The sequence below is a fragment of the Lemur catta genome, chromosome 20 (assembly GCF_020740605.2).
Source record: "Lemur catta isolate mLemCat1 chromosome 20, mLemCat1.pri, whole genome shotgun sequence".
Classification (NCBI taxonomy): domain Eukaryota; kingdom Metazoa; phylum Chordata; class Mammalia; order Primates; family Lemuridae; genus Lemur; species Lemur catta.
The window spans coordinates 32258674-32286053 of NC_059147.1; the positions used below are offsets into that span (position 1 = coordinate 32258674).

At 60.8% G+C, this 27380-nt stretch overlaps 1 protein-coding gene across 3 annotated transcripts; it reads right to left on the reverse strand.

Annotated features, from left to right (window-relative positions):
- Positions 1-755: 755 nt before the first annotated feature.
- On the reverse strand, positions 756-22459 carry C20H16orf74 (chromosome 20 C16orf74 homolog). 3 transcript variants are annotated; one of them, XM_045533735.1, is made up of 4 exons: positions 22381-22459; positions 19404-19449; positions 3260-3403; positions 756-1294 (listed from the first exon to the last, which is right to left on the reverse strand). In XM_045533735.1, exons 1-4 carry the CDS (start codon positions 22384-22386, stop codon positions 1236-1238), a joined length of 255 nt encoding a protein of 84 aa, XP_045389691.1. In that variant the 5' UTR covers positions 22387-22459; the 3' UTR covers positions 756-1235. The 3 variants fall into 3 exon arrangements, with proteins under 3 accessions (XP_045389691.1, XP_045389692.1, XP_045389690.1); XM_045533736.1 differs by having other exon boundaries at positions 3260-3381; positions 22381-22415; XM_045533734.1 differs by lacking the exons at positions 19404-19449; positions 22381-22459 and having other exon boundaries at positions 3260-3664.
- Positions 22460-27380: the final 4921 nt, after the last annotated feature.

The following is a 27380-nucleotide window of genomic DNA, read 5'->3' on the forward strand; positions in this document are numbered from 1 at the left end:
CCCACGTCGAGTGCGTTGAAGTTTGAGAAGCTGCACGTTCCTTGGCGCTGCCCACCAGGCCACCGCTGAGGGGTGAGGAAGCCGAGGTGTTGACCCACCGCCCTCCTGGCGAGGGGCAAGGGCGGGTGCTACCTCCCCAGACCCCCGGCCCCCGCCCCCACCCCCTGCTCCTGCACCAGAGAAGGCTTCGGAAAAGGAGGAGGTGCCTGCAGTGGAACTCCACCCTCCCAGGAATGGGTGGCACCAACAGCACCCGCTAGACATGCCCCCTGGTGGGCACATCAACCATCCTGGCGAGCTGTCCCGGGGCCAGACCGGGTCTGTGGGCAGAGGCAAGGGATGACGGCAGTAAAATCGATGCCACAAAGGCAGTGGCCGCTGAACGTGAAAAGAGCTGTCACAGACGATTTGGGAGCTGGTGACTGGAGGATGATGGGGCAGAGAACGGCAAGAGCCCAGGGGACAAGGGACAGCCGGCAGGTCGACGCGAAAGGAGGAAGATGGTGGCTCCATCTTCCTCTGCCCTGAGTCTGGACGTGAAGGCGGGGATGTAGTCTGGCTCCAGCTGGCAGTCCCCAGCCCTCAGGTTGTGCTAAATGTGTGTGTCACACTGAAGCCTCGACACTGAGGGGCTCAGACCACCAAAGGCCCGGCACAGCCAGACGGGCCCCAGCGCGCTAAGCAACTCTCCGAAACCCACCTCTCTACCCGGGTGTGCTCCGCCGCCTCCTCCTCCCAATCCAAGAAGCGGGGTGTTCATTACGGAGGATCTTTATTTATAATGCAAAACGGAAATTATAAATCGCTTTTTGGACTGTTTCAGTCTCTGTACAACAACTTGTAAAAAACGGGGCCACTTCTCTCGCAAGAAGTTCTTGTCTGTGTTGAGCTTCGGGCCACGTGTCCACACGGCCCAGGGTGCTGGGAGGGCACCTGTCCAGAAGGGAGCCCCTCCCTGGGACCCCGACAGCCATCACCACGGCATCACCTTTCGCCTTGTCGGGGTCAGCAAGAGCATGGAGGGGTCGGAGGCCTGGTCCGCTCAGCGGGGCCTGGGGGAGACTGTTCTGGAAGCGGGCAGGCCGGGTTCCCAGCTGGTCCTGCCGCACCTCTCCTGGCAGGGGCCGGATTCACTCAGTGTCACAGTGTCCTGTCCACACCGGCCCAGGCAGCCACGTCCCCGGGACACCTGGGCAAGGGGCGCTGGAGCGGCGTGCAAACCCCCGTCCTGGGACTCAGGCTTCGGGGTCGATTTCTCCATCATCCGGGCATGACCCCGTCTCGTCCAGCCAGACTGGGAAAAAGAGAGTCAACACCTTCGTGACCCTCCCCACCCTACCCGGTCCCTTTCCCCGGGAGCTTCGGGGCCGGGGCTCCCTTGCCTTGTGGTGTCGCCGGAGGCTGAGAGGGGACCCCGGTCTCGCTGGGTCTCTCGGGGATCTGCGGGCACCCCCTGTGCCCCCTCCCAATGCCTAGTCCTCGAAGTCTCTGGCTGGGGTGGGTCCCTGCGACTGCACCCACTGGGCCCCCCACCCGGCTCAGCCTCTCCGGGGAAGGTGAGAGGATCAACGCCCGCACTGTGGTCTCACAGAGGTGCTGGAGCCGGGGCTGGGGGAGACCTGCTCCGCGTCCCCCAGGGTGGCCCCTGCAGGGCAGGCAGAGCCTGGCTCTCTCTCCCCTCTCAACCCCGACAGAGGAGCCCTCGGAGTCGGGTGAGCACTCCAAGCAGCCCGGGAGGAAGCGTAACCAGGTCTGGTGACCTGTTCTCCTGCTCAACTACCACTGTCAGGAGTATCCGCTCCTGTCTTAGCTCACCTCCCGCAGGCACTGCCATCTCCCTGTTACAGATGAGGAAACTGAGGCTGGAGGGGGGAGGGCGCTGCCTCCTGCTCCCAGTCACACAGAGACCCGGAGTCAGGGTCTTCTGGCTCCAAGGCCGGTGCGCCCTCTCCCGTGCGTCCCTTCTCCAGGGAAGCGTGGAGGGCGGGAGACAGCACAGTCGAGAGGGGACACCCTCGCAAGTCCCTCCAGGCAAATCTGCCCCCAGGGCTGCTTAAGCTTCAAAGGAGCCTTCCCAGGTCCAGGAACCCTCCTGGAGTCTTGGGGCCTCCGGCCTGAAAGGTCAGCCCGCAGCCTTCCGGAGCAGCCGCGTTCTCCCAGGGCTCACAGCAGGGCCTGAGACCTGGGGCTCTGGCCGCCACCCCGAGCTCCCTGATGGGACGCCGCTGGGGGCAGGAGGAGCTGAAGCCCGGCTCTCGCACCTCCAAAGTAGAGTGAGGACCGTTCTCCCAGCTCACAGGGCTGGGTGGGAATTAAATGAGATTTATGAAAAGCATTTAGCCTGGTGCCAGGCATCCAGAACGGTCATGCAGGGACGTGCCCTGTCGCCATCAGTACTGAGCACGGCCCAACCCAGTGGGGTCCAGTGGCTTTGTCCTGGTCACGTGCTGTGTGGGGCAAGCTGAGACCCAAACTGAGAACTTCTGGAACAGTCTACTCAAGTCCCCTCCCACACCGTGCCTTCCAGGCACTCCGGCTCATCAGCGCTGGGCGCCCCACACACATGCCCTGCGGGACACACGCGTCACGAGGGAGGATCAGATGAGTGTTGTCACCCGCTGGGAGGGCGTCCAGCCTGGGTCTGAATCCCTCCTCCGCCACATACCAGCTGCACAGCAAGTACCTCAACCTCTCTGAACCTCAGTGTATCCATCCATAAAATGGGACGGAGTGGGTACCTAACACAGAGTTGCCGTGGAGACTAGACGAGAAAATCACTCGTTACGCTTAGTACGCGCCACCTGTCACAGTCATCACCATCGTCACCACTCCCGGCAGCAGGCCTGGCTCAAGGAACCCCTGTGCAGCCAGGAAGTGGACAGCGGGCACCACGGCTCCAGAGTGGCCCGGGCGTGGGCTGCTGCCACGTCTGCCCCGTCCAGCCACACTGCCGTGGCCACCGAGATGGAGTACATCCTCCTGCTGGCAGGGGACGGCACACCCATCTCGTCCTGGCTGGCGGAAGCCGCGTGTGGGAGGCCGGTGTGGCCCCATCCATCACCTGTCCCCTGCTGCTGGTGGGGTTTCCACTCATTGCTCCACAGCCCCCATCTCCTGGGGCTGGTGCCACGGCTGGGGCCCACGTGGCGAGGACACAGAGCTGACCTTAGATTCTCCGTAAAGCCAGGAGGTGGTGGGGACAGAGAACAGGGCCCCCCAGACCTGACCCGGCTTGGCAACGGTGACAGGACGGCCTCACCTGTCTGCCTCGAGTCTCTCGGCAGCATCATGCCTGTGGGGGTCGGGGGGGTGATGATGATGTCGGGCACATCCAGGTGCTTGTCGCTCAGGACGGGGGCCTCGTCGTGGCTGCCGCTGCTGCTGCTGACACACATTTTAAAGCCTGAGAAGGCAGGCCGAGGGACACACACACGTACACACACGACAGAGAGACAGGCATCAGTGGCCGCTGGGGAACCGCCCGCCACTGGCCGCCCCCGCCCCTCCCCAGCACTGCGAGGCCTGAGGACCCTCAGCAGAGCGGGAATGGCTGTCCCCATTTCACAGATGAGGAAACTGAGGTTCAGGGAAGTTAAATGACCCTCCTTCCCCCGTTAACATCTCACAGCACCATAATCGTGAACGTACTCAGGCGAGTCGGCCCCTTGGTCTAGTGCTCAGCCGTCACGCCCCACCTCCCGCCCCACCTCCCTGCATCCTCATTCCCAGCCACCCCCCGACTTCCAAACCACTCACGGCTCCCCAAATTCACTGGGCTGTTCCCAGCCTGGGATGTGCTTTCTTCCTTTGCCAGGGTAACGAGCTCCTACTTATCCTTCAAAACCCAACACGACAGGCTCTTCCTTGGGACAGACGTTTCGACAGATCTGATCGCTTTGCCCATCTGCGCTCATTCACGCATGAAATCTTTCAGGGCTGGCCACACAGCACTGACACCACCAGCTCCTGTTTCTGTCTCCCTGTGCCGCGAGCGTCCGGAGGGCAGCCACCACGCCGCACATCTGTTTCCCTGGAGCCTAGCACAGTGCCCGGGACAGAGCAATCAGGGGTGCTTGAAATCTTCAACGAAACAAAAAGGCTTCTGGCACCATCACACTGGCTGTGAAAGTCCTTGTCTCTCTGCCCGACCATTGCTCTCCCCACACGGTGCCGGCCTGGGATCAACCAGCTCCAGCAGCAGCGCCCTGGCCAGCAGGAGCAATGTGGGGAAGCAATGGGGGGTTATTCTCCCTGCTGCCCTCAGCCCTCCTGTGACCCCCGCCAGGACACACCCCTAAACGACCCCCGTAGGGTCCGAGTGGTGGCTCTAAAACACTTCCACGGGAGTCTGAGCCCTTGAGTGTGGGAGTGTGGGGTAGACTGACTCGCTTCTAGTGAACAGGATAGGACAGAGGTGACGGGGTGTGACTTCCAAAGTGAGGTCATAAAGACATTGCGGATTCCTCCCTGCTCTCTCTCGGACCACCTGCCCTGGCGGAACCCAGCTGCCATGTTCTGAGGCTGCTCGAGCAGCCCGGGGAGAACCCACGTGGTAAGGAACTGCGGCCTCCAGCCGACAGCCGCGGCCGCGGACCCTCCAGCCCCAGGCCAGCTGTCAGATGAGCCTGCAGCCCGGGCTGCCACCGTGAATGTAACCTCGTGACTGACCCTGAGCCAGAACCACCCAGCTGAGCCACCCCTTAATTCCTGACCTGCAGAAACCCTGAGAGAATAAAGATTTGTTATTTAAGCCACTAAGTCTTGAGTGCTTTGTCCTGCAGCACTAGAGAACTGACGGAGTCAGGAGGGAGGGACAGCAGGTGCAGAGTGTGCACCTGGCTGTGAGAAGTCACACGGTGTGCGATTCTCAGGCTGACCCTTGGTGACCTAAGAGGTGTTTCTCTGAGGGGCAGGTCACACCGTGACCGTCAAGGACAGTTTGCATCCGTCCACAAAAGCATGTGCATCCAGGTGACCCGAGTCATGCAAGTCCGGCCAAATTCTTGGTTTCTCTGCCGCGTGACCGAGGCTGTGTCAGAAAAGCTGAAGGCAGCAGGCACAGCGGTGAGAGCACTGGCTTGGGAGTCAGGCCACCAGCTGTGTGACCCTGAGCAAGTCACATCTCCTCTCTGGGCCGTTGTGTAGTAAAAACCGTGACCTCGCCCCAGAAGAGGTCTGGTCTCTGTCCTGGGTTCCTGGGGGTGCTCTCCTCGCCCTTGGACTGTGCCGCCGACAGGGACGTCTTTGGCTGGGGGCCTCGGTCATCGGCCACACCGGATGTCCAAGCATGTGACTTGTGGTGGGGGCTTTGGGTCTCACCCAGGGAGACGGCAGCCTGTGTTCGTTTCCTGGGGCTGCCGCAACCAAGCGTCACGAGCGGGGGTGGTGGGCCTTAAACAACAAAAATTCGTCGTCCCACAGATCCAGGGGCCGGAGTCCGCGAGGAAGGTGCCGGGAGGCCGGGCTCCTTCTGAGGCCGAGACGGCCAGTCTGCTCCAGGCCTCCCCCAGCTCCTGGCACTTGCTGGCGACCTCTGGTACTCCCAGGATCGCAGAAACAGGCCCCCGATCTCTGCCTCTTGTCTCCACGTGGCATCCTCCCCCTGTGTGTGTCTGTGTCCAAATTTCTCCTTTTTACGGGGACCCCAGTCACCTTGGATTAGGGGCCCACTCTACTCCAGTATGACCTCATCTTAATTTTTTTTAAATTCAAATTATGAAGGGGTACAGATGTTTTTGATGCAGGGCTTGAGTCAGGGATAGCTATAAAACCTCATCTTAATCAATCACACCTGCAAAGACCCTGTTCCCAGTAAGGTCACATTCTCAGGCGCTGGGGACTAGGAATTTGTCATGTGCATTTTGGGGAGACACAACTCAACCCGTAGTGCCCAGTAAGAAGCCTGGACGCAGAGGCTGGGGGCTCCCTGGCTGGCAATGCTCCGCGACATCTGCCAGGCCGCCGGGCGCACAGCCAGGGCATGTGCCCGGAACCCTCCTGCTCCTGCCCTCTGACCTCTTCCCTTGGTGGATCTTGGCCTGGGTCCCTTCCCTGGAATGAGCCGTAAACTGAGCACAACAGCTTCCGGTGAGTTCTGAGAGTCCTTCCAGCAAATTACCAAACGTGAGGGTGGCGTGGGGAACCCCCAAACGTGCAGCTGGGGTCAGAAGCCTGGGTGGTCTTGAGTGCGCTGAGCACCCCAGCGTGGCAGTTAGCCTGACTCTCGCAGCCTCTGGTTTCCATGGGCGACAGTGGGGTGGGATCACCCCCCTCTCTGGGCCGGGCGAGAACACCGCATGCCTGGCACACAGCCAGCGCCAGGTGAGCCCAGGCCGCGCAGGTGGCCCACCCGCCTCACCTCGCTCTCCAGCCTGGCATCGCCCCCGGGCAACGCCCCAGCCGGCTCCCCGTCCTCTGAACCCCAATCCTGTCCCCCCCAATCCAAGATCCCATGGCCCTCGACCCTGGTGAACTTTGCAGGAAGAGGCCACCTCCCCCCGTGAGACCACAAGCCCCCGGGAGCACCGCCGAGGCCTCTCGGAACCGGGTTTAAAGTGGTGGCATCTGGGCCTTCCTTAAGGAACAGGACGTTTCTGCCGCGACCTCACGCACAAGCCCACGGTGCGGAACGGACCGCAGGAAGCCACGTGGAGGGCCCTCCTGTTGCCACCTGTAAAGGGACCCGCCGAGCACTCCCTCCCCAGTCCTCACGGCCACCCTGTGTCAGCGTTGTCAGCCCCGCCTCCCCGATGTGGAAACCGAGGACCCCAGAGAGTAACAACTGACACAGTAATGACGGCTGGTGGGTGGCAGAGGCGGGATCCGAACCCACACCCGGGTCTGGCTGCCCTCAACAGCCAGCACCTCCTGCAGCCGTGATCCTACGGCACGGAGCCGGCGGTTTTTCTGAAAGGGGCCAGACTGCAAATACTTCTCACTTTGTGGGTCATCCCAACCACATACCCAGCTTCGCTCCTGTAGCCTGAAAGCGGCTACAGAGGTGGAAAGAACGGGCGTGGCCTCGTCCCAATAAAACTTTATTTATAAAACAAGCAGTGGGCAGGCCTGGGCCCAAGGGCTGCGGTTTGCAAACCAGTCCCTGCTCTGTACCACCCGGGACCGGCAGGGAGTTTGGATCTGGGACGTGTCTGATGTCCCAACTGGCAATAACAGAACCTCAAGAGCCCGAGGCTTGTTAATCCCCAAACAAAACCCAAATGCAAACCCCTGGCAGCAGGTGGGCAGCAGCGGCCCCCCCTGTGCCTGACGAAATGAATGGATTCACAGGAAGCACTGGGCCACCAGCGGCCCACAGGCTCTGTCCCTGTTCCCGCTCTCTCTCCATTATCATCCATAAAGAGCCACTCCTGGGACTCTGCAACAAAGGGAGGCTCTGGTGACATGTCTGTCCCAGGAAGGAGCCTCCCTGCTCAGTCTCCAAAGCCCCTTCCCTCAGTGACTATTCCAAGCTTCTAAAATAAAACGTCCCACATTTGCATTTTAGATTGTGTGGAGCTTGAGGACAAAGCCCACAATCTCAGTCTGAAGGTGTCAGGTCTTCTGTTAACTCTGGAGAGACACCGCAGGCAGGGAGTGGGGGAGGAAGAGGAGGGAAGGAAGAGAGGAGGGAGGAGGGCGAGGAGGGAAAGAGAAGAGGGAAGGGAGGAGGGGGAGGAGGGAAAGAGAAGAGGGGAGGGAGGAGGAGGAGAGACAGGTAGGAGAAGGAGAGGGAGGAAGGGGGAAGGGAAGGGGAGAGAGGCAGGAGGAGGGGGCTGGGCAAGGGGGAGGAAGGACCCCAGCCCCTCTCAAACCCCAGGGCTGCCCACCCTCAGGGGCAGAGATGGCTGAGCAGGAGGGAAAAGCTCTCGGGAGGATAAAGCCGACTTTGGGGATTAAAAAACAAATGCCAACCCTGCCCCAGACAAGGAGCTCATTTGTGCTAAGGCCAGAATTGTTATTTGTTAATTATGTGCCTGCCCCGGGCTATTAAAAGCCTATTTCCTGAGGGGAAAGGCTTGTCTGGGATTCCAGGGGGCCGGGCCCCAAGCAGGGATGGGGGCAGGGAGGGGGGTCCAGGGACCCAGCCCGGGAGGGCAGCTCAGCCCAGGGCTGGCGGCCACGCGGCCTTGACCCGGCTCTGCAGCAAACCAGACCCCGAAACCCTGGCGCCTGGAGGGCCCTGGGCCCTGGGGCCGAGTTTCCCCGGGGCCCCACCCCAGAGGGGCTGATTCACTGCGAGGGGTGCCAGGACCTCAAGAAACTCTGAGGTGACTCCAGTAGCCAGACCTGGGAACCCCAGAGCGAGGGCGGCCGTGGGAACAGCGGCTTTACTCTCTGAGCCTCAGTTTCCCTGGCTGTAAAAATGTTTCGACACCAACCTTGTAGGAATGAAACACCAGGTGTGGGAAATGACCCACGGGGACCCAGTGAATGGGGCCTGGGGGACCCGAGGTGGGGGGAGCAGACACCCACCCCCCTTCCTAAGCATCCAAGGCTGAGCTCTGAGCTGAGCCCTGCCCCCACTCCTGCGGGCATCCGCCCCTACTTCCCACCCTTCAAAAGCCCTGAGCCGGATGAGCCCATGCCTGAGACCCCACATCCAGGCTCTGCCCAGGATGCCGAGGTGCCTGGGGACAGGACACCATTCCCTGTGCCAGCTCACACTGGCCCCCAGACCACCCAGAGGCCCGGGGACAGGAGCTGGAGCCAAGAGCAAGGACTCTGCGGGCATCACGGCTCAAGGGCGCCCTCTCCTGGTTCTTTTAAAAAACAGCGCCCCTAAGGCCGGGCGAGGTGGCTCAGGTCTGTAATCCCAGCACTTTGACTATGGTAGCCCAGGGGTGGCACACCAGCATGGGCAACACAGAAAAACCCCGGTCTCTACACACAAAATTTTAAAAGATTAGCCAGGTGTGGTGGCACACCTGTAGTCCCAGCTACTCGTGAGGCTGAGGTGGGAGGATCGCTTGAGCCCAGGAATTGGAGGCGGCAGTGAGCTATGATCACGCCACTGCACTGCCACCTGGGCAACACAGCAAGACCCTATCTCTAAAAAAATAAAAATAAAAAAGTAAATAAAAATAAAATTTAAAGAAACCCTGGTGCCCACTCGGAGGCCCCACCTGAGACCACGTCCCTCTTCCCCCTGGTGCCGTCACACACACAGCCAGTGCCGACCTGTCGGACCCACAGTGCCGTGGGGGCCTGGAGGTTCACCTGGGCCACATCCACCTGGGCGGTGGCTCCACCTCTTTGGCCTCTGCTTCCTCACCCATGGAACTGGGTAAACAATAGTGCCCGTGTGCAACGGGGACAGAGGTTAAGCACCATGCTTGAGTCCTCAGGCCATCCAAGGCAGGTGCCACAACCATGTGCATTTTGCAGATGAGAAGCCCCAGGGCTGGCCTTGCAGTGCGCGCTTTGTAACCACAGCTGTTGTTAACACCAGGAGGTTTTTGTGGGGTTTTTTTGAGACAGAGTCTAGGTCTGTTGCCCAGGCTAGAGTGAGTGCTATGGCATCAGCCTAGCTCACAGCAACCTCACACTCCTGGGCTTAAGCGATCCTACTGCCTCAGCCTCCCGAGTAGCTGGGACTACAGGCGCGCACCACACCCAGCTAATTTTTCTATTTTTGGTAGAGACGGGGTCTCACTCTTGCTCAGGCTGGTCTCGAACTCCTGAGCTCAAGCCATCCTCCTGCCTCGGCCTCCCAGAGTGCTGGGATCACAGGCGTGAGCCACCGCGCCCAGCCTACACCATGAGATTTTAATCTTAGCACTTACTCTTCGATTCCGCCAACACTGAGCACCTACTGAGTGCCACAGCTGCTGCTACATGTAGCCCTGAGCACAGGTGGGGGCGGCCTTGTGCCCCCCTGTGGTTGCACAGCTGGAGTGGGTGCTAAGCAAAATATTCCTGGTTCCAACCTAACACTCGGGGACACTTTTTCCTTGCTGTACCGGAACGGCCAGGGGCTGAGGAAGGAGGAAACCTGAGTCTGACCCCCGTGCTGCTGCCTGAGGTGGCTTGGCCTCTCTCAGGCCTTCTCACCGGCACAGTCAGATGCGTCACCCTCCTTTGCAGCACTGGGCCTGGGCAGGGAAGGTGCTCAGTCAACAGGTATTTATTGTGCACCTACTATGTACCGTGCATTGCTCCAGGTGCTGGGGACGCAGCTATGAATAATATCCTCTGCCTACCCCATACATAGCACCCCCCAGCTCCTGCTCCAGGCTCCCGCCGCTGCAATGGGGCCCCAAAGGTTTCACGGTCAGGTGGAAAAACACAGGGAGGGTCCCCAGTGATTCAAGCCATCACTGGCTGGGGCCCACGAGGCTGAGCTTTGAGGACAGTGCTCCCAGGAGGCTGGGCTGTGTGAGCACCCCAAGGGAATTCCTCAGCTGGTCCTCCTAGAGAGGCAGACTCCATCTCCCAGACAGGCTCACTGAGGCTCCGAGGAGTCAGGGACCTTGCTCGGGTCACACAGGATTTGTGCCTTCCTGGGGACGGGGCACAAAACCAGCTCCTAGAGCCTGGGCCAGGTAAACAAGGGACCAGGGGTGACGGTGGGCCCGCCCTGGGAAGGAGAAGCAGGACTTGGGGGAGCTGTGGGGGTTGGAAAAGGCTTCCCAGAGGGGCCAGTCGCAGAGTGGCAGGAGGGATGGAGGGCGTGGGGGGCAGCCTTGGCAGGTGCAAAGGCCCTGGGGCAGGGGACATGGGGCCGCCTCGGGGGGTGAGTGGCACTGGCACTAATCCCTCGGAGATGACCAGGGCTCTGGATTTAGTGCAGGTCTTTCAGAAAACAAACTGACAAATGCCTCTGAGGGTTCCAGATGCATTTAGGCTTTTTTTTTTTTTTTTTAATTCCAATTACAGGGAAAGCCGTGTGTTATTACGGATGAGGCTGGGGCAGCTCTGGCGGTTTTACCTTTTCAAGGCAGCCGGGGGCCCAATAGAGACGGCGGTGGATGTTTTAAATCTCTTTTTAATTAAGGAAAAAGCCCCGGCTTGCGTCAGGGATGAGCCGCTGGAGAGAGAGCCTGAGAGGAGGCCTGAGCCCGCAAGGCAAGGCGGGGCGAAGGTGCTCAGCCCCGGCTCTGCCCGCCAGGCCGCCAGCCCTCCCCGTGGGCCAGCACAGGGCCCCTCTCATCCCGGCTCCAGCCCCTCTGGGGAGGCCGCCAGGGCGAGGGTGCAGCTCCCTGCCCGGCTCGGAAGGCTGCGTCCAGCCCTGGTCCCATTGCTTCTCGGCAGTGACCCCTCCCCGACCCTCAGTCTACTCATCCCTAAAATGGACGCAAGAGCAGGTGCCCTGCAGAGGACGACTGTGAAAGCAGAAGTCCCAGGGAGCAAGCAAAGCCCCCCGGCCCCGCCTGGCCCGTGGAAATGCCGGATGTGTACAGCACAGGGTCCCCGGCTGCCGCACTGCAGAGGCGTGGCCGGGTCCTTCTCTGCGGGGGGGGGGGGCGGGGGGGGCTGGCCTGTGTGCTGTGGGACGTTTGGTGGCATCCCTGAAGCACCCAGTCGTGACAACCAGAAATGTCTCCAGACGTTGCCACCTGTCCCTGGGCTGGCAGACAAAATACAGGACCATCCGGTTACATCTGAATCTCAGTTAAACAAATAGGTTTTAGTGTAAGTATGTCCCCACTGAGGGCCAGGCCTCTGCTCTAGGCTTGGGTGCAGAGGTCAGCAGAGCGGATGAAGACCCCTGGCGGTGGCACTGGTGGCAGCGAGATGAGGGACCTCCCCCAGGATCCCCACGGGCAGGAAGCCGGAGCCCATTTTACAGATGGGGACACTAAAGCCCAGGAAACTCAAGCCCTTGATCGTGGCGGTTTCCTAAGTCACGGTGCAGCGGGGCTTGGACCCCACCATGTGACCACCTTCGATCTTATGACCCCCCAGCTGGTTCTGAAAACTGCTCAAATGCATCAGCGGAACGCACGCTTCTCATCCCCTTCCGTTTCATGGAACTCCCATCCCCACGGTGTAAACTCCGAATTCCCTGCCTGGCCGCAGCTCAGCTGGCTGGCGTGGCTCCCTCTGGGGCTTTCGTCTGTCCACTGCCTCCAACACGCACACCAGGGTCCGTCCGCTCTCAGCCTCTGCCCGGGCGGAGGCCCTGCTGCCTGGAGCACCCGCCCGGCCTCCGCTCTCTTCCAGGGCAGCTCCGGTGGGCCGGGTGCTTCCCGGGTGCTGCCGTGCCAACCGCCTGGGTGGCAGGCACTGGTCTCTGTCTTAGTGCTCAGCGGCAACATTCAGGTGACAGTTCCCATGAACACCCATCCCCTCCTTACCCTCCTGGGGGTCGGGAACCAGGCTGCCTTGTTCCTCCCTGTAGCCCTGGGACCCGGGCCAGCGCCCCGCGCACAGTGGGGACGCAATCCACGTTTGTGGAATGAACAAACCCTCTGTCGACTCCGGCTGCGGCCATATGCCGGCTGGACCAAGACTGGACCACGATGGGCAACACAGAGTGACTCTGATTTTTGGTTGCCCAAGGGCTAGTCTGGAGCCTTTGAAAGCCAATCAGAAAAGGGGTTGTCAGAACAGCCAGCCACCAACCACCCCCAGGCTGGGCCCCCCGAGAAAGGCGGTTGGGACACATGCACGGGCAGCTCAGAGTGGCTGACTGGGGTCGTGCCCTGTCCTCCTTGGTCCCCACCATCACCACTGCCACACGCCCGGCTCCAGCCCTCCTCCAGGCCCTCACTCAGCAAATAGACTTGTCAAAACACCCACCAACATCAGCTAAATCCCCCTAGAGGGACGTCCCACAAAACACCTGACCATGGGCTCAAAGAGGTCAAGGCCACAAAAACAAGGAGAGTCTGAGCAACTGTCACAGCCAAGAGCAGCCTAAATGTCAGCCTAAATGTCGCACCAATGCGAGATGTCGGTGACAGGGAAGCCGTGGGCACACGGGCACACCTGTACCACCTTCTCAAATTTTCTGTGAGTTAAAACTGCCCTAAAAACAGTCTATCATAGAAAATAGTGACAAGCTACCAACCCAGGACAAAGTCTCCATCTTCCCACCCAGCCTCGAGCTGCCCCAAGGGACTTTCCCAGCAGGACAGTTGTGGGACCAGCCGGTGCCCAGAATGACCCTGCAGTGATGCTGGGGTTCGCCAGAGCTGGATCCGGTGCTCTTGGTGGAACCCCCAGACCACAAGGGTCCCCCACAGTAGCCCCACATCCCAGCATTCTGGCGGGAACGTCCCCACCCCCAGCTGGCCTCCTCCCCGTGGACAGTCCCCCACAGCTTTGCCCGCAGTGGGGGCGGAAGGTTTGCTGGACACCATCTTTAGGGCTTGTCTCAGGAAATTCCCGAAACCTGACCCAGGAGACAGTCCCGTTCGTCATTCCGTTTTACAGATTGGGAAATCTGGTGGCGCATGCCTGTAGTCCCAGCTACTCGGGAGGCTGAGGCAGGAGGATCGCTCGAGCCCAGGAGTTTGAGGTTGCTGTGAGCTAGGCTGACGCCGCTGCACTCCAGCCTGGGCAACACAGTGAGACTCTGTCTCAAATAGATAAATTAATTAATTAAATAAAATACAGATTGGGAAACCAAGGCTCGGGAACGTGAAGTGAGTCAGGGTCAGCACCAGGATGTGAACCTGGATCTCTGACCCCAGTGGTTCTCTCTGGAATCCCCCACAGGACTTGTTGAAACACTCCTGCGTTTCTGACCCAGCTGGTCTGGGTGTGTCCCGAGGCTCTGGCCGTCCGACTAGTTCCCAGTGACACTCAGGCCGCAGGTCCAGGGACCCCACTGCAACCCACGTGGCCGGACCACGCCCACGGCCACCTGGGAGAGGAGGAGCTTACGGACCACCGAGACTGGAAACCGCTCAGCCTGGCCCCTGCTCACGGCCGTGCGGCCTCGAGCCAGTGCGTGCTCCCCTGTGCCTCAGTCTCCCCATCGTGAAGTCACCTATGTCCACCAGCTGGGTGCTGGGGGAGAGTGCCCGGAGCCTAGAGATGCCCAGCGCCTGCCTTCACAGGACGTGGGACACTCCCACAGGTCACAGCTGCCGTGCCCAGGCCCTTGAGCCGAAGGACCCCACTCAGACGTGCCGCTGTGCCCGCTCTCCTCGGGACTTGGAAAGAAATAGCTTCCGGCACAGCTGTGTTCCTCCCTCCCACGCCACCCTCTCCTTATCTGCCCCAAGGGCTGTCCTGCCCACACACCGGGGGGCTCAGGGGTGAAGTGACCTGTAGGGGGCTGAATAGTGTCCCCCCCAAATTCACATCCACCCAGAGCCTCAGAATGTGACCTTATTTAAAAATAAGCTATTTGCAGATGTAATAAATTAAAGATCCCATGATGAGCCCACCCTGGATTTAGGGGGGCTCTAAATCCAGTGACTGGTGTCCCTACACGGGGAGGAGGGGGAGATTTGGGCACAGAGCACGGCAGGGAAGGGGCCACGGGAAGGCAGAAGCTGGAAGAGGCGGGACGGACCCTCCCTGGAGCCCGGGGAGGGCGCGTGGCCCTGCCAACACCTTGCTTTCAGCCCCGGCCACCAGGACTGTGAGACAGCAAACTCCTGTCACTTTAAGCCCCCCAGTTTGTGACCTTTGTCACAGCAGCCCCAGGACGCTCACGCACGGTGGAGACAGAAGCCAGCACAGTTGCTGACGGAGCCCACCCCAGCCAGACATGTGGGCTGCAGCCAACACAAGGCCACCCCGTAGGGAAGGGTCCCCGTGTCGTCCTGGGCAGTGACATCCTTTCACAGCCTGTGGGGGGAGCTTGGGGGACACAGGGGGTGCTGGAGCTGAGCCCAGACGGAGCAGAGGGGCAGACCGAAGGCAAGAGAGAAGATCGCACCCGCTGTGACCCTCGCAGCCCCTGGGCGGGTCTCACCCTGTGTCTCCCCTCGTCCCACCTCCCCAGGGACAAGAACAGGTCGCAGAGCTGCCTCTCTGTGGGGAAGGCGCTGGTGACAGCTTATGTCTGAATCCAGCCCGTGTGGCCGTAGCCACTTCCCCTCCTGGGGCCTCAGTTTCCCCATCTGTGAAATGTAAGCTTTGCAGGATCAGAGCAAAGGTGGCTTCTAGCCCAGAAAGCCTGCTCGGATTCTACACCAGATTCCCAGGACTGCAGGAGGGAAGGGAGGATAGCCCCAGACCACCGAACTGAACCCCCCCATCAGCCCAATTAACACCCCCAGACTGGCCAGCTGGACCCCTAGACCAGCCAGCTGAACCCCACATGCTGAACTGATGGTGTTTGGAATACATTGGATTAAATAGAACATTAAAACTAATTCCACCTATTTCTTTTTACTTTGTGCATAGGACTACTAGAAATGCTAAGATTCCGTGTGTGGTCACATTTTATTTCCATTGAGTGGGGCAGTTCTAGATGGTGGCCCTGGGGCACAGTCCTGCCTGTGTGATCCTTAAAGTACTCTCCAGAAACAAGCATTCGCTAAACCCCTGTGGGTGGGATGAAGGATGCCTCGGTTTACACCGGAGGACACTGGGGTCTAGAGAGACAAGGTCACTTGCCCCAAGGCGGGGACCTACTATATACTTTGTGGGGCTCAGTGGAAAATGAACGCGTGAGGCCCCTTGTTCAAAGGCGTTAAGTGCAATAAACCGAGCTGGGGGAGTGTGCAGAGGTCACACGCCATGAGGCTGGCCCTGCTCCAAGGTCACATCACTAATAAGGGGCAGAGCTGGGATTTGAACGCAGGGAGGTGGTCCAGAGCTGGGGACGGGAGGGTCACTTGGGAACAGCTGGGCAGTTTGCAGCCCCTGGGCCGGGCTTCAGGTCCAGAGCAGAGGGGGACAGGGCCTGGGTCCTGGCTGGGTCCCTGTGCCTAGTGCCCAGGGCAGCTCATGGTATCCAGGCCCCAGGGGTGGGCTGACAGCACCCGTCTCTCTCAGGGCGGACGGCGGCACCAGGGAGTGAATCTGCCCTATTGGAAACGGGGTCTTTGCAGAGGGAGCTGAGTTAAGGATCTTACGATGAGGTTATCCCGGAACAGTGTGGGCCGGACATGGAATGACAGGTGTCCTTAGGAAAGAAGGGGAGGGGACAGAAGAGGAAACGCCATGTGACCACGGAGACCGGAGCGACGCAGCCACAAGCCAAGAGGAGCAGGAAGGCTCCTCCTCCAGAGCTTCCAGAGGGGGCACAGCCCTCGGCTTCAGACCTGCGGCCTCCGCAACGCGGAGAAAGCAAATTCCTGGTGTTTTAAGCACCCAGTGTGGGCACTGTCACTCAGCGGCCCCGGGACACTAGCACGTCATCCTGCAGGGTTCTTGGCTGCTTCAAGTGTCGAATTAGGATGTTTCCCTCTGAGGCCACACCAGTGCCGGCTGAAGCCACCCCTGGCACCGGCGCACTGGGTTCAAATCCCACCCGGGCCCCGTGTGTGGCCCTGGGCAAACTGCACTGGCTTTTTGCGCCTCAGTTTCCACATGTGGAAACGGGGCATCCTCAGAGCGCCTGTGCCGGGGCTGTCGTGAGCACGGGTGAGTTCACGCACACGGGACGGGGCCTCGCCCAGACCCAGCCCCCAAAAGAGTTAACCGTTCACCCTATTTCGCCCAGTCATTGCGATTTATGGAATTTACCCCAAACAAACAATTTTTTAAACAATCAGAAAGCAAAGACGTTCTACATGGTTTCATCTCCAGTATGGTTTGGAAACAGCCCCCAAACGAACTCCGATGCGGCCACCAGAGAGCTCTGCAAAGGACGCCGCCTCGAGAAGCACCACGCTCGAGCCCAAACGCCCGACACGGCACGGAAGGCAGCTCGCGGGACCGCTCCGGCCACAGCCGCGGGAACCGGAAGCTGTCCGGGGCCTGCAGGGACAGACAGGGCCGTCCAGCGTCCTCCTGCGTGACTTGTCCCTGACGGGAAACATGCACATCCGGAGGGTCTGGGGCCTCCAGGCAGGTGGGCCCGGGTCTGTCTTGGTTCAGAGCAGTGAGAAGGGTTCTGGCCTCGCACCCCACGCCCTGCGTCACCCCCAAGCCTATGTGGCCTCATCACCTCCACAAACCACACCTGGGGGTGGCAGAGCTCAGCAGCACCACAGCGAGCAATGAAAAATGCATCAGCTGCCCTTGGGCTGCAGGCCCCGGCCCAGCACTTAGCGATCCCAGGGCCGGAAGGCGGCCGTTAAAAGCCCCAGGAGCCCCAGCTCGCTGCCTGCGCTTCTGCTCGCGGGTGGGGGCGGAGTGCCTGTCCCAGGTGCTGTCAGCGTCTGCCCACTCTCGGTCTACCTCCCTGGCCGAGCCCCAGCCTTGGGCTGCAAGGAAAGGGGTCCCAGAGATACCCCCAGGGGCCCGGTTCCTTGGTCAAAGATGTCCTGACACAGCAGCCGAAAGGTAGAAACGACCCAAGTGTCCACGGCGGATGGATGGACAAAGGAAATGTGGTCTGGCCGCGCTGGGCTGTCACTCAGCCAGCCACGGAAGGCAGGAAGCGCTGACCCTCGCTGCACGGCGCAGACGTGGAAAACACGCCGAGTGGAAGATGCCACCCATAAAATGACAGTCTGTGGTTCCTCTTATGGGAGGTCCCTGGAGGAGTCAGACTCGCAGGGACAGAAAGGGGAACGGTGGCTGCCAGGAGCTGCGGGAGGGGACGGGGGCTGGAGTTCAATGGACACAGAGTTTCATTCTGAGATGATGAGAAATTCACTCTGGAGATGGACGGTGGTGATGGTGACATAACACTGCAAATGTACCTAACGCAACTAAACTGTGCTCGCATGATTACGATGGTGCGTTTTATGTTACATATGTTATTTAGGAATGTCCTTAATGCCCACTCTGTGCACGGAAACCCACAGCGACGTCGAAGGGAAGAGAGGCCTCAAGCTTCAACAGCCTTGAACCTCCTCACCACCGGCTGCCGCAGGACCGACCCCACTGCTCACACATACTCACTCAACAAACATCGCCCCACTCCTCTGTGGGCTCAGCCTGGAGTCTCAGAGGGACCCAGGCCCTGGAGGGGACGTGGGCTCTCTATGCCCCTCCAGCACCCCATGCCACTTTGCAAACAGAGCCCCGATTCCCTCCAGGGAGCCACTACCCTGCCTTCGCACGCAGCCTCGGAGGAGCTCGAGATGCAGACGCCCTGCCCTGCCAGGCTGAGCGGCGGGCGTGAGACCTTGGCCGGGCCAGGTGGGTGCTCAACTGGACGGGTGGTCCATGTACCCCCACAGGGGCCTCCCACCGCTGCCTCCTCACTGCACCTCTCCTGTGGGCTCCCCTCAGCCTTCCAGTAGGTTCCCTCCGTCCTCATGTTAAGCCGCGTCAGTGTCTGTACCCTGCAGCCAGGACCTCTCGGCCGGCCAGGAGCTCAAAGCGTGGGCCCCAGGGCCTGGCGGACGTGATGTGGGAAGTAACAAAGTGGACAGTGACAGCAGCAGTCGCTAGGGTGTGCCAGGCACTCGGAGCTCTGGGCGAACAGGAGACAGTGCCATCGTGAGCCCCATTTCACTGGTAAGGAAACTGAGGCACTGCTCCAGGTCCCAGGGCGGCAGCACCGAGGCCAGGCTCAGATGCCGGCTGTCGGGTCCTCGGCCCAGCCCACAGCTCCCTGCCACGCCGCCTCTGCAGGCGAGCAGAGTGGGCCCGAGGACAGGCAGGGCCCCAGGCAGGCTAGAGCCACCGCGCACACGGAGCACCAGAGTCACCGGAGTCGGGCTCAGGCAGCAGGGCCACAGGGTCAGAGGGGCTACGTGCTGGGGGCGGGGTAGCCTCGCCTGCCGTGGGAGGACAGAGCCACAGTCGGGCCTGGTGGGTACGTTGCACCTGGACCAGCAGCCGTCCAGGGAGACCCCTGGATTTCAGGCTGGGGACGTGGAGGTGGGGGGTGGTCCGAGGTGCCTATAGGCCATCCAGACGCTGGACAGAAAAGTCTAGAGCACAGGACAGCGGTCTGGGCTGCCTTGGCCAATACCTGCAGTACTCTTCCATGGTTTGGTGTTCTAGAACTTTCTCCCCACTGGTTCTTCCTCTCTCCCAGTGCTCACCCAGCCAGACCCATCTGGGTGACAAAGGCCCCAGGTGTGTCTTCAGGAAAGCAAACGCCCCAGTGTGCACCCGGCTCCTTCCCACGGCCTCTGCTCCCTTACCCTCCACAGCCAGAGAGGGAAACTGAGGCCCAAGAGCACTGCGACTTCCCCACATCCCTCAAATGCCAGTGAAAGGAGGGCCTGGAAGAGTGCTCAGAGTCCGAGCAAGCATAGGGCACCTGCTGTGTACAGGGGCTGCCATAAGGGACAGGGCCCTGCTCCCTCTCCAGGGCAGCAACGCTGGGGCTCCGGGTTTGTCCCCCAACTCTGTCCACCCCACCCCTCCCCTCGCCCTCCCTCCTGCCCACCAGGCCCCCACGTGAGCAGGGGCAGAGCCACAGGCCTTACCTTTCAGGCAGGACAGCTTCAGCCCCATGTCGGTGCCTCGGCGGGCCTGCGGAGAGAGGACAGTGCTCAGAGGGGGACTTGTTTCCTATTGGCCACAGGTGGCCAGGCCCCGCGCCCGCCCTCTTTAGTGAACAACAGGAAGTAGTGGTGGGAGAAACCACCAGACCCCAGGTCACGGCACCGCCAACTACATCTGGGCTGAATTTGCTCAAACACGGAGTCTGCGGTGGCAGAAAAACGTTCAGGCGCCTCAAAGCTAAATATACTGGAGGCCAAGGCGATGTCCGCAGCCTCGTGAAGTTCAAGGTGATGATGCGGAACCAACGCCCCCTACCTCCCACCTTTCCTTTCAGGGACAGCAGGATGGCGCTGGCTTCTAGGATGTGAGGACCCTCGGACAAGGCCACCACCCCCGAGGGGCACTGCCACCTGTAAGGAAGGGACAGCTCTGGCTTTGCAGAGTGTCCTCGGACAGGACAGCAGGCCGGGGGCTCCTGCCCACCTTCCTGCCCACAGCGTCCCCTGGGCCAGACCTGCATCCCGCTCTGAGGTCTCTCCTGGCCTCCTGGCTCCCTCCTCCATTCCCTTAAGGGATTCCCCCCTCCCACATTTCCCACCCTGCCTCTGGCCTTGGAGGACCAGACTAGCGCAGGCGGACACCAGGCCACACACCCTGAACCTAGGTTCTTTGGACAGTGGGGCAGACGAGCCAACTGGCCCCCAGAGGCACGGGAGGCCCAGGGGGAAGAGTCGCAGGAGGACAGAGGGCTCCTGCCCCAGCCTGGGGGCCCGGGGTCGGCATCCCTAAAGACAGGCAGGAGTGAGCCAAGCAGGGAACAGCCCCCCAGGAAGCAGGAATAGACTGTGCAAAGGTTCAGAGGAAGCCAAGGGCATGGCCCGTGGGAGGAACCAAAGGGTGGCAGGAGGGGAGAAGCCAAAGATGAGCCGGACCTGGGGCCTCGGGCCGTTGTGGAGTCAGAGGTCAGTCCCAGGCTGCGTCCTAGAGAGCTGTGCAGGCTGGGGCCAGCCGGGGGCCACCGACAGCCTCGCCCTCATCCAGCAGCGTCTGTGCCCCCTGGCTGGGTGGCAATGTGACACCTCAGGCCCTGAGAGTTCCTGGAGTGAGGAGGTCAGAGAACCTCACTGTGGGACAGAAATTGTGGAGCTGAGCACTGAGGGTTGCAGGTCAGGGAGGGTGTAGAGAGGGAAAATGCTGAAGTCCAGGTGCAGCAGGCAGGAGGTGACGGGAGACATCCACTAGGATGCAGACAGGGGACCAGAAGCGGAGAGCGAGGCGGGGGAGGAGCAGGCACCGATGGGGACAGACGCAGGCAGCCGGTTCCAACTCAGAGCAGGCCCCGGAGCTGCCCAGCTGTGTGACCCTGGCAGGTTCTGCAACTCCCAAACCTCACTGTCCTCATCTTGAAACGGGGATGACACACAGCTGTCTCGCTGGGGAGCAGCGAGACACAGAGCCGAAGTCCAGGCAATGCCAGCTGCTGCTGTCATCACGACAGCGGTGGAGGGGAGGGAGGCCGGGGTTCCAGCTGGGGCTCTTCTTCAGGGCCTGCTACTCCCAGCCTGGTCCCCAGAACAGCAGCAGGGGCTGCAGCGGGAGCTTGTGGGATGCAGAGTCTTAGAGCCTGCCGACTCCACCCCGCCACCTCACTGCAGCGTGGCCACCCCACCAGCACGCAGCCACCCCACTCGGCCACCCACACGTGAGGATCACCCAGGAGCTTTTAAAAACACTGCTGCCTGGGTCCCACCCCTGGAGATTCCAGGATAATTGGTCTAGGGTGTGGCTGGGATTTTGAAGAGCTTTCCAGGGGAGGAAGGGGAGGAGCTGGGAGAGAGCCCAAGCCCGGGCCTGCAGAGCTACAGGCACGTTTCTTGAGCACACACTGCGCCCGGCACGGTTCAGAGCCCCTTGATGTGCACTCACGATGAGCGAACCCTCACAACCACCCCGTAAAGTTGGGATCATTCCTATCCCCATTTCATAGACGGGACACAGAGAAGTTAGTTAGCTCGCACAAGATCAAACAGGTAGCCAGAAGCAGAGCTGGAATTCGAACCCAGAACTTTGGACTCTGGAGCCCGTACGTTCAGCCACCAGGCAAACCTGGAACATTCTGGAATCCCAAGAAGACACAGCTTCCAGGGGTAGGGGTGGGTGGAGCAGACCCGGCCTCCATCTCTCTCCCAGCCCTGTGCATGCTGGCTCTCCTGTCCCCTAGCCCTGCCAAGGGGTCCTGCCGCTCTGACATCTGGATCATCACAGACAAGCCACAGAGAAGGCTGCACAGAGCCACCTCCAGTGTCTGGGCTTCCCCAACCTCCTTGAGCTGCGACCCGCCAGAACGACACTTCCCGTCCACCTCACTCTGCACAACGTGCTGATTTTACAGTGTATTCTCGTCTGTTTTGTCGTTAATTGTTGATCACAGCCCGCCCAGTACATTTCATGATACATCTCAACCCAGGGTTTGAAACCCAGCGACTGTGCTGAAGTCCTTACAGATAAAATAAGTCTGGAATTTGCTGCAAAATACTCCCGTAAAACAACAACAGAAAGTGGTGCGGGGTCCAGGGAGGGAGGAGATAAAACAGGAGCCCTGGAATGTTGTTTACTGCTGAAACTGGGAGATGGGAGTTCGTTGCATACTTGTGTGTTTGAAAAGTAATGAAACGGGCCCGGTGCGGTGGCTCACGCCTGTAATCCCAGCACTCAGGGAGGCTGAGGCAGGAGGATCGCTGGAGGCCAGGAGTTTGAGGTTGCTGTGAGCTAGGCTGACGCCACAGCACTCTGCCTGGGGTGATAAAGTGAGACTCTGTCTCAAAAAAAAAAAAAAAGTAAAGTAATAAAATGGTCAAAAGAAAAACACTATCTTAGGTAACAGTGTGGGGTCAATATTGAATTTTCTGATTTTCTGTGTTTTGTAAGAAACAGTCCTTCCTCTTAGGAAATACATACCGACATGTCTGGGGTCAAGGGTCATCAGTTCTGCACTTAACTCTCAAATGGTTCGGCAGGAAGATCATGCTACACACACTACGCACATGGACAGGGAGATGATGGCCCACACGCAGCTGGGTGTTCATCTTTGACGAAGCAGAGACAGGAGGACGTCGTAAGCTTGCAACTCTCCTCCCAGTTCGAAACTGCTTCAAGAAAAGAAGTTAAAAAAGGAAGGGAAAGCATTGTCCAGAAGCGACAGGGCAGGTCAGCAGGAGTCGACACACCCCTGAGCGCAGCGCCACACCCCCGCCACGGGCGTGCAGGGTGCAGCGTGTGTCAGATCCCTTTTCCTGGCGACTTCCGTGACTTGGTGGAGATGTGTCCCCGGCTCTGGCCAGGCGAAGGCTCTGTCACGCTGGTGCCGGTGGCACCACCTTCTGGAAGAGGTGTCCTGAATTGATGGGTTTTGTCCCAACAGCTGTCTTGCAACTTGGAAATGACCTACGTCCAAACACCCAGGGGATGAAAGGGAGGTGGGGAGCAAAGGAAGCAACCAAAGAGGACGGGGAAACCAGGTGTGGCACCCGCCTGCAATCAGGTGCCAGGAGACGGAGCGTCGGGGTGGTCGTGTCTCCATACAGCTGCGCTAGTTCAGGTTGCTAAAGTTCCCACGTGGAGGGTCCTCACAGACCGAGCTTTCTCACGCCCACACCCCCAGTCCTCCCATCACCATCATCCTCACGCTACTGCCTCCCCGTGAGGACGGGATGAAGGCGGCGGGCTCAGGAGTGCCGTGAGGACGAGGCAGAACTGGGAGTCTGGGGAGCCGCGTCACAAGTCACCTCCCTCTCTGGTCTGAGGTCGGGGGCTCTGTCCCCAGGCTCAGTGTCTTCCTCCATCAAACAGGCATCACGCACAGGCCTCCAGGACAGGGCCTGGGACAGAGCTGTTACCACCACCTTCATCATCATCGCCCTGGTCATCATAGTTGTCATCATCACCACTGTCATCATCATCATTGCCAACGCTGCTGTCACCATCGTCATCATCGTCGTCATCATCGTCATCAGCGTGGGGGCAGTTGGGCCCATGAGAACTGCCAGTTTAGGTATAAATGTTCTCTCTTTTTCACACATTTATAGGGGTGTGAAAAACTTCCCTTTCATATTGAACCGGGCTCTGTTTATGTTCCCTTAGAAATATCAGATTGCTAATTATTTGCAAGACAGCTTGAAGTAGAACAGGTTCTTTCTTGCACCCAGGCATAAAAATCTCCCTGTCACCAAATGGTCACAGGATCCTCTCTGGTGACAGGGACAGGCAATCATAAAAACGTAATTCCTCCCGCAAGGGCCCAGCCTCTTCTGCAGGCTGGTGAGGAAGGCACCAGCTACTGCGCACACCACACCGCTTCTCTAAGACCACGGTGCCTCCAGGGGACAGGACACATTCCCAAGTGGGCTGTGATTGTTTTTACAACAGCCTTGAAGCCAGGAACCACAGCCCGGCCCATAGCAGGGACCGCTGGCCGGCTGGTCCTCTGCAGGGCTTCAGCACAAACAGAAAAGGGAAACAATGTGTTCTTTACGCTAAGTAAAAAGTAACCACATCTTAGTTACTTTTTGTACTGCTTGTCAGAGGCACAGAACCTCCCCCTGGCCAGAGGGACCCTGCTGTTAGAATCCTGGCTCGGGTGTTTGCTTTAACGAGCCTCAGTTTCCTCACTGTAAATTGAGGCGCCTGTGCCCCCGAGCCTGCGCTACCTCCCTTCAGCTACTGCCTCTGCGGCGTGGTGGCTCAGTCCTAGGGTGCGAGACAGACCCTTCCTGGAGAGACTGGGTTGCCAGGGGAAACACAGACGCCCAGCGATTGCACAGGGCACGCTCACTGCTGATCTGCACTCAAACTCAGCAGGGCAGCCTTACTTTTATTGGCTGAATCTGGCTACCGGATGCAGATGCCGCCTGAGTTCTAACACCCGGGTGCCCCGGATGAGGCCTTGAAGGACCAGAGGGGGAACGTGAGTGAATGCAGCGTCAGGCTAAGAGGCGAGCCCGGCCGTGGTCTCTGCAGACACACCTCCCAGATGAAATCAGAGCAACGCCATGGAGACCCTGAGTCACCAGGGCACCTCGCTCTACCTCCTTAACAAAGACCTCCTTTACAGAACCCAGGAAAGGGCAGGGGTGAGGCTGAAGCATCACAGCTGAGGAATGTGATGCCTTGCCCAGGTGGGAGGGCTGGACAGGCAGAACTCACTCCTGGCAATCAGGCTGGAGGAGGCTGGGCCAGCCCCTTGGCTCCCTGGGGCCACTTCCCCACTGCGAACTCAGGCAGAGAGTGCCAGGCTAGACAGGCTCCCAGCACAGCATGGCACACACACAGGGCGCACCTTGGTTTTCTTCCTTCTTTAGAAAAGGCACTTTCTTTTTGCGGGATTAGAGTTCCTAGGATTCCAGCCAAAGGGACCGTGTTGGGAACTGACGCTGCAAACCTCCATCCTGGTCCACAGGGTGCAGAAGTGAGCGGCCGCCTCCGCTTTAGCCCGGGGACCTGCAGGAGGCTGTGGGCTCCTCTCTGAGGCAGGGACAGCTGCCGGGCCCACAGGGAGCCTCTCACCAGCAGGAAGCGAAAGAGGATGGGGCGGGGGCAGGGCGTCCACTCAAGTCCCCACCTGCGGGGCCTCCCACAGACTGGCTGTGTGACACTGAGCAACATACTTGCCCGCTGCCCCCTCTGGGCCACTGTGTGATGGAGCCTAGCGCTTAGGCTGTGTACCCTTTTTTATACGCTATATGTCAATAAAAACATTTATTCAAAAATAAAGGGTGTGCTGTTAGAAGTAGGGTTAATTGTTACCCACAGGGAGCCCATGGCTGGGAGGAACACGAGGGGGTTGCTGGGGGTGTCCTGGGGACAGAAAGTCTGCTTGGTGATCTGGTGCCAGTATTACTATGTGAGTGTCACCCCTGGATCATCTTGTAAGGGGGAGTGCGGTGGTGACACGCAGCAGCCCCCCAGGCCTGGCCTGGCTCCCACCATAGGCAAGAGCCATTCGCTGCCAGGGTCAGGGGTCACGGCCTGGCTTTGCCATTTACCAACCACGTGACCATGGGTCAGTCACTTTGCCTGTAGCAGCCTCTGTTTCCTCATCTGTGAAATGGGGATAAGGACAGTATTTGGCCAGAGGATCGGTATGAGGATGGAAACAGAAAACGCAGGGTGTGGCCCGCGGTGAGCGCTCATGAAGCATTAAAAATGTCACCGCTCCCTTTCGCAGGGTCCGCGGAGGGGCATTTCCCGTCTCAAGTCTCCAGAGGTGACCTAAACCTCCTGCTCGGAAACTGTTCTCTCCCCGCGCCGGGCTGCGCCCACCCGCCCGCGAAGGCGCCGGCAGGGAGAGGCGATTAGGCGGCGGAGCTTTCAGCCTCCTTGGGGCCGGCGGAGATTAAGTCTTTCCATAAATACACGTCGGCCGCCCTCCCATCCAGGGCATGGAGCACCGGGGTGGGGACACAGAGCCCGACGTGGCTGTGGCCCGCACAGGTGAGGGGACGGGCAGGAGAAGCCAGAACCTGCGGCTCAAGGTGCGCCTCCGAGCCTCAGTTTCTCCACCTGGACGTTGAGGCGCCCGTCCCACCCCGCCTCGCCGCCTTTCCAGCCCCTTCCCTCCCTCTCCCGGGACTCCAGGGCCGCGCGGCCAGCACAGATTTTCCTCCGAGCAGCGTCCCAACCGCCCCCACCGCAAGCCCGGCGGCGGGTCCCGGGTCCCCCTTTGCACCGGGCGCCACCCCGCTCCGCCCGGCTCCCGCCGGGAGAAGGCGCGCGCGCGTCCACACTGGTCGCCCTTTGCGGTTGCAAACCTGCTTTGATGCCCCGGGAGCGAAGAGGGCCCCTAAGTGAGGCAGCTCATAAATAATAGATCCTGAAATACTCGATAGAGGGGAAGTGGCTCCTCGGGAGGCCGCCGGCCCCCGCCCCCCGCCGGGCTCCTCTCCAGCTGCGGGGCGGCTCTCCGGCCGTTACGCGGGGCTCGTGGCGGCGCGGAGTCGGGCGGGGGGAGGCCGGAGGCGTCCACGCGGGACACGCCCCCGCCGCCCCAGGGGCCCGACTCTCCCAGAGCCCGCGCGTCCGCAGCAAAGTCCGCGCGAAGTTGGGGGGCGTCCCGGCCGGAGGGGCCCCGCCGCCCCGCGCGCCCCCGCCCCGCCCCCGCCCCGCGCGCGCCCCGGGACTCACCGCGTGCTCGAGGCCGAGCCGCGCCCGGGGCGCACGGGGCCCGCCCGGGCGCTGGTGGCGGCGGCGGCGGCGACCGGGACCTGCGGGCCGCGGCGACGAGTCTGCAGGAGAGAGCGGCAGGGGTCGTGGCCCGGCCGGCGCTCCGGCCGCCGCCGCCTCCCGCGGCCCCCGCCCGGCTGCAGGAGGGCGGCGCTGACCGCACGCCCGGCCCGGGCGCCGGATTGCAGGGCCGGGCGCGGGGCGGAGCGGCCCGCCCGCCGCCTCCGGGGAGCGCGCCAGGACCCGCCCGGCTCCACCTGCCCGCCTGTTTCCTCTCGCCAGGCCCGGGGGGGGGGGGGGGGAAGGTCTGGGGAAAGTTTGGGGCGCTGCCCCGCGGGCTCCCCACCGTGCACCCCTCCCGAGGGCTGGGTGCCAGGCTCCCTGCGGCCGTGCATCCCAGCCCCGAGTGGTGGAAAGGGACGCCGGGGTCCCCCATGCCCAGGGGCCCTGCTTGAGTGGGGCCCCGCTGCCGGGATGCGGGGGTGGGGTGGAGTGGGGTGGGGTGGGGGAGGTGGCTCCATCAACTCGCCCTCCCCAGCATCCAGCACCCCCTGTCTGGTGCGGGGGCCCCCCAACCCCTGGCTCCAACTGTGGGAGTTCAGAAGACCCTTGTGATCACTGAGCAGCTTCTCAGAGTTGGGGTGTGGCGCTTTGGCTGTCCACACATGGCTTTGCACCCCACTTCTTGGGGTACGGCCTAAGGGGGGGCAGGGCTTGCCTCATGACCCCTTGGGCTGGCT

What these genes read in the sequence shown, in the direction of transcription:
- C20H16orf74 (XM_045533734.1), bottom strand. Translation starts at nt 3,560, where the DNA reads ATGGGGACAGCCATTCCCGCTCTGCTGAGGGTCCTCAGGCCTCGCAGT. An exon ending in GAGAGACTCGAGGCAGACAG is followed by an intron (nt 1,295 to 3,259) that starts GTGAGGCCGTCC and finishes TCTTTTTCCCAG; the next exon opens with TCTGGCTGGACGAGACGGGG.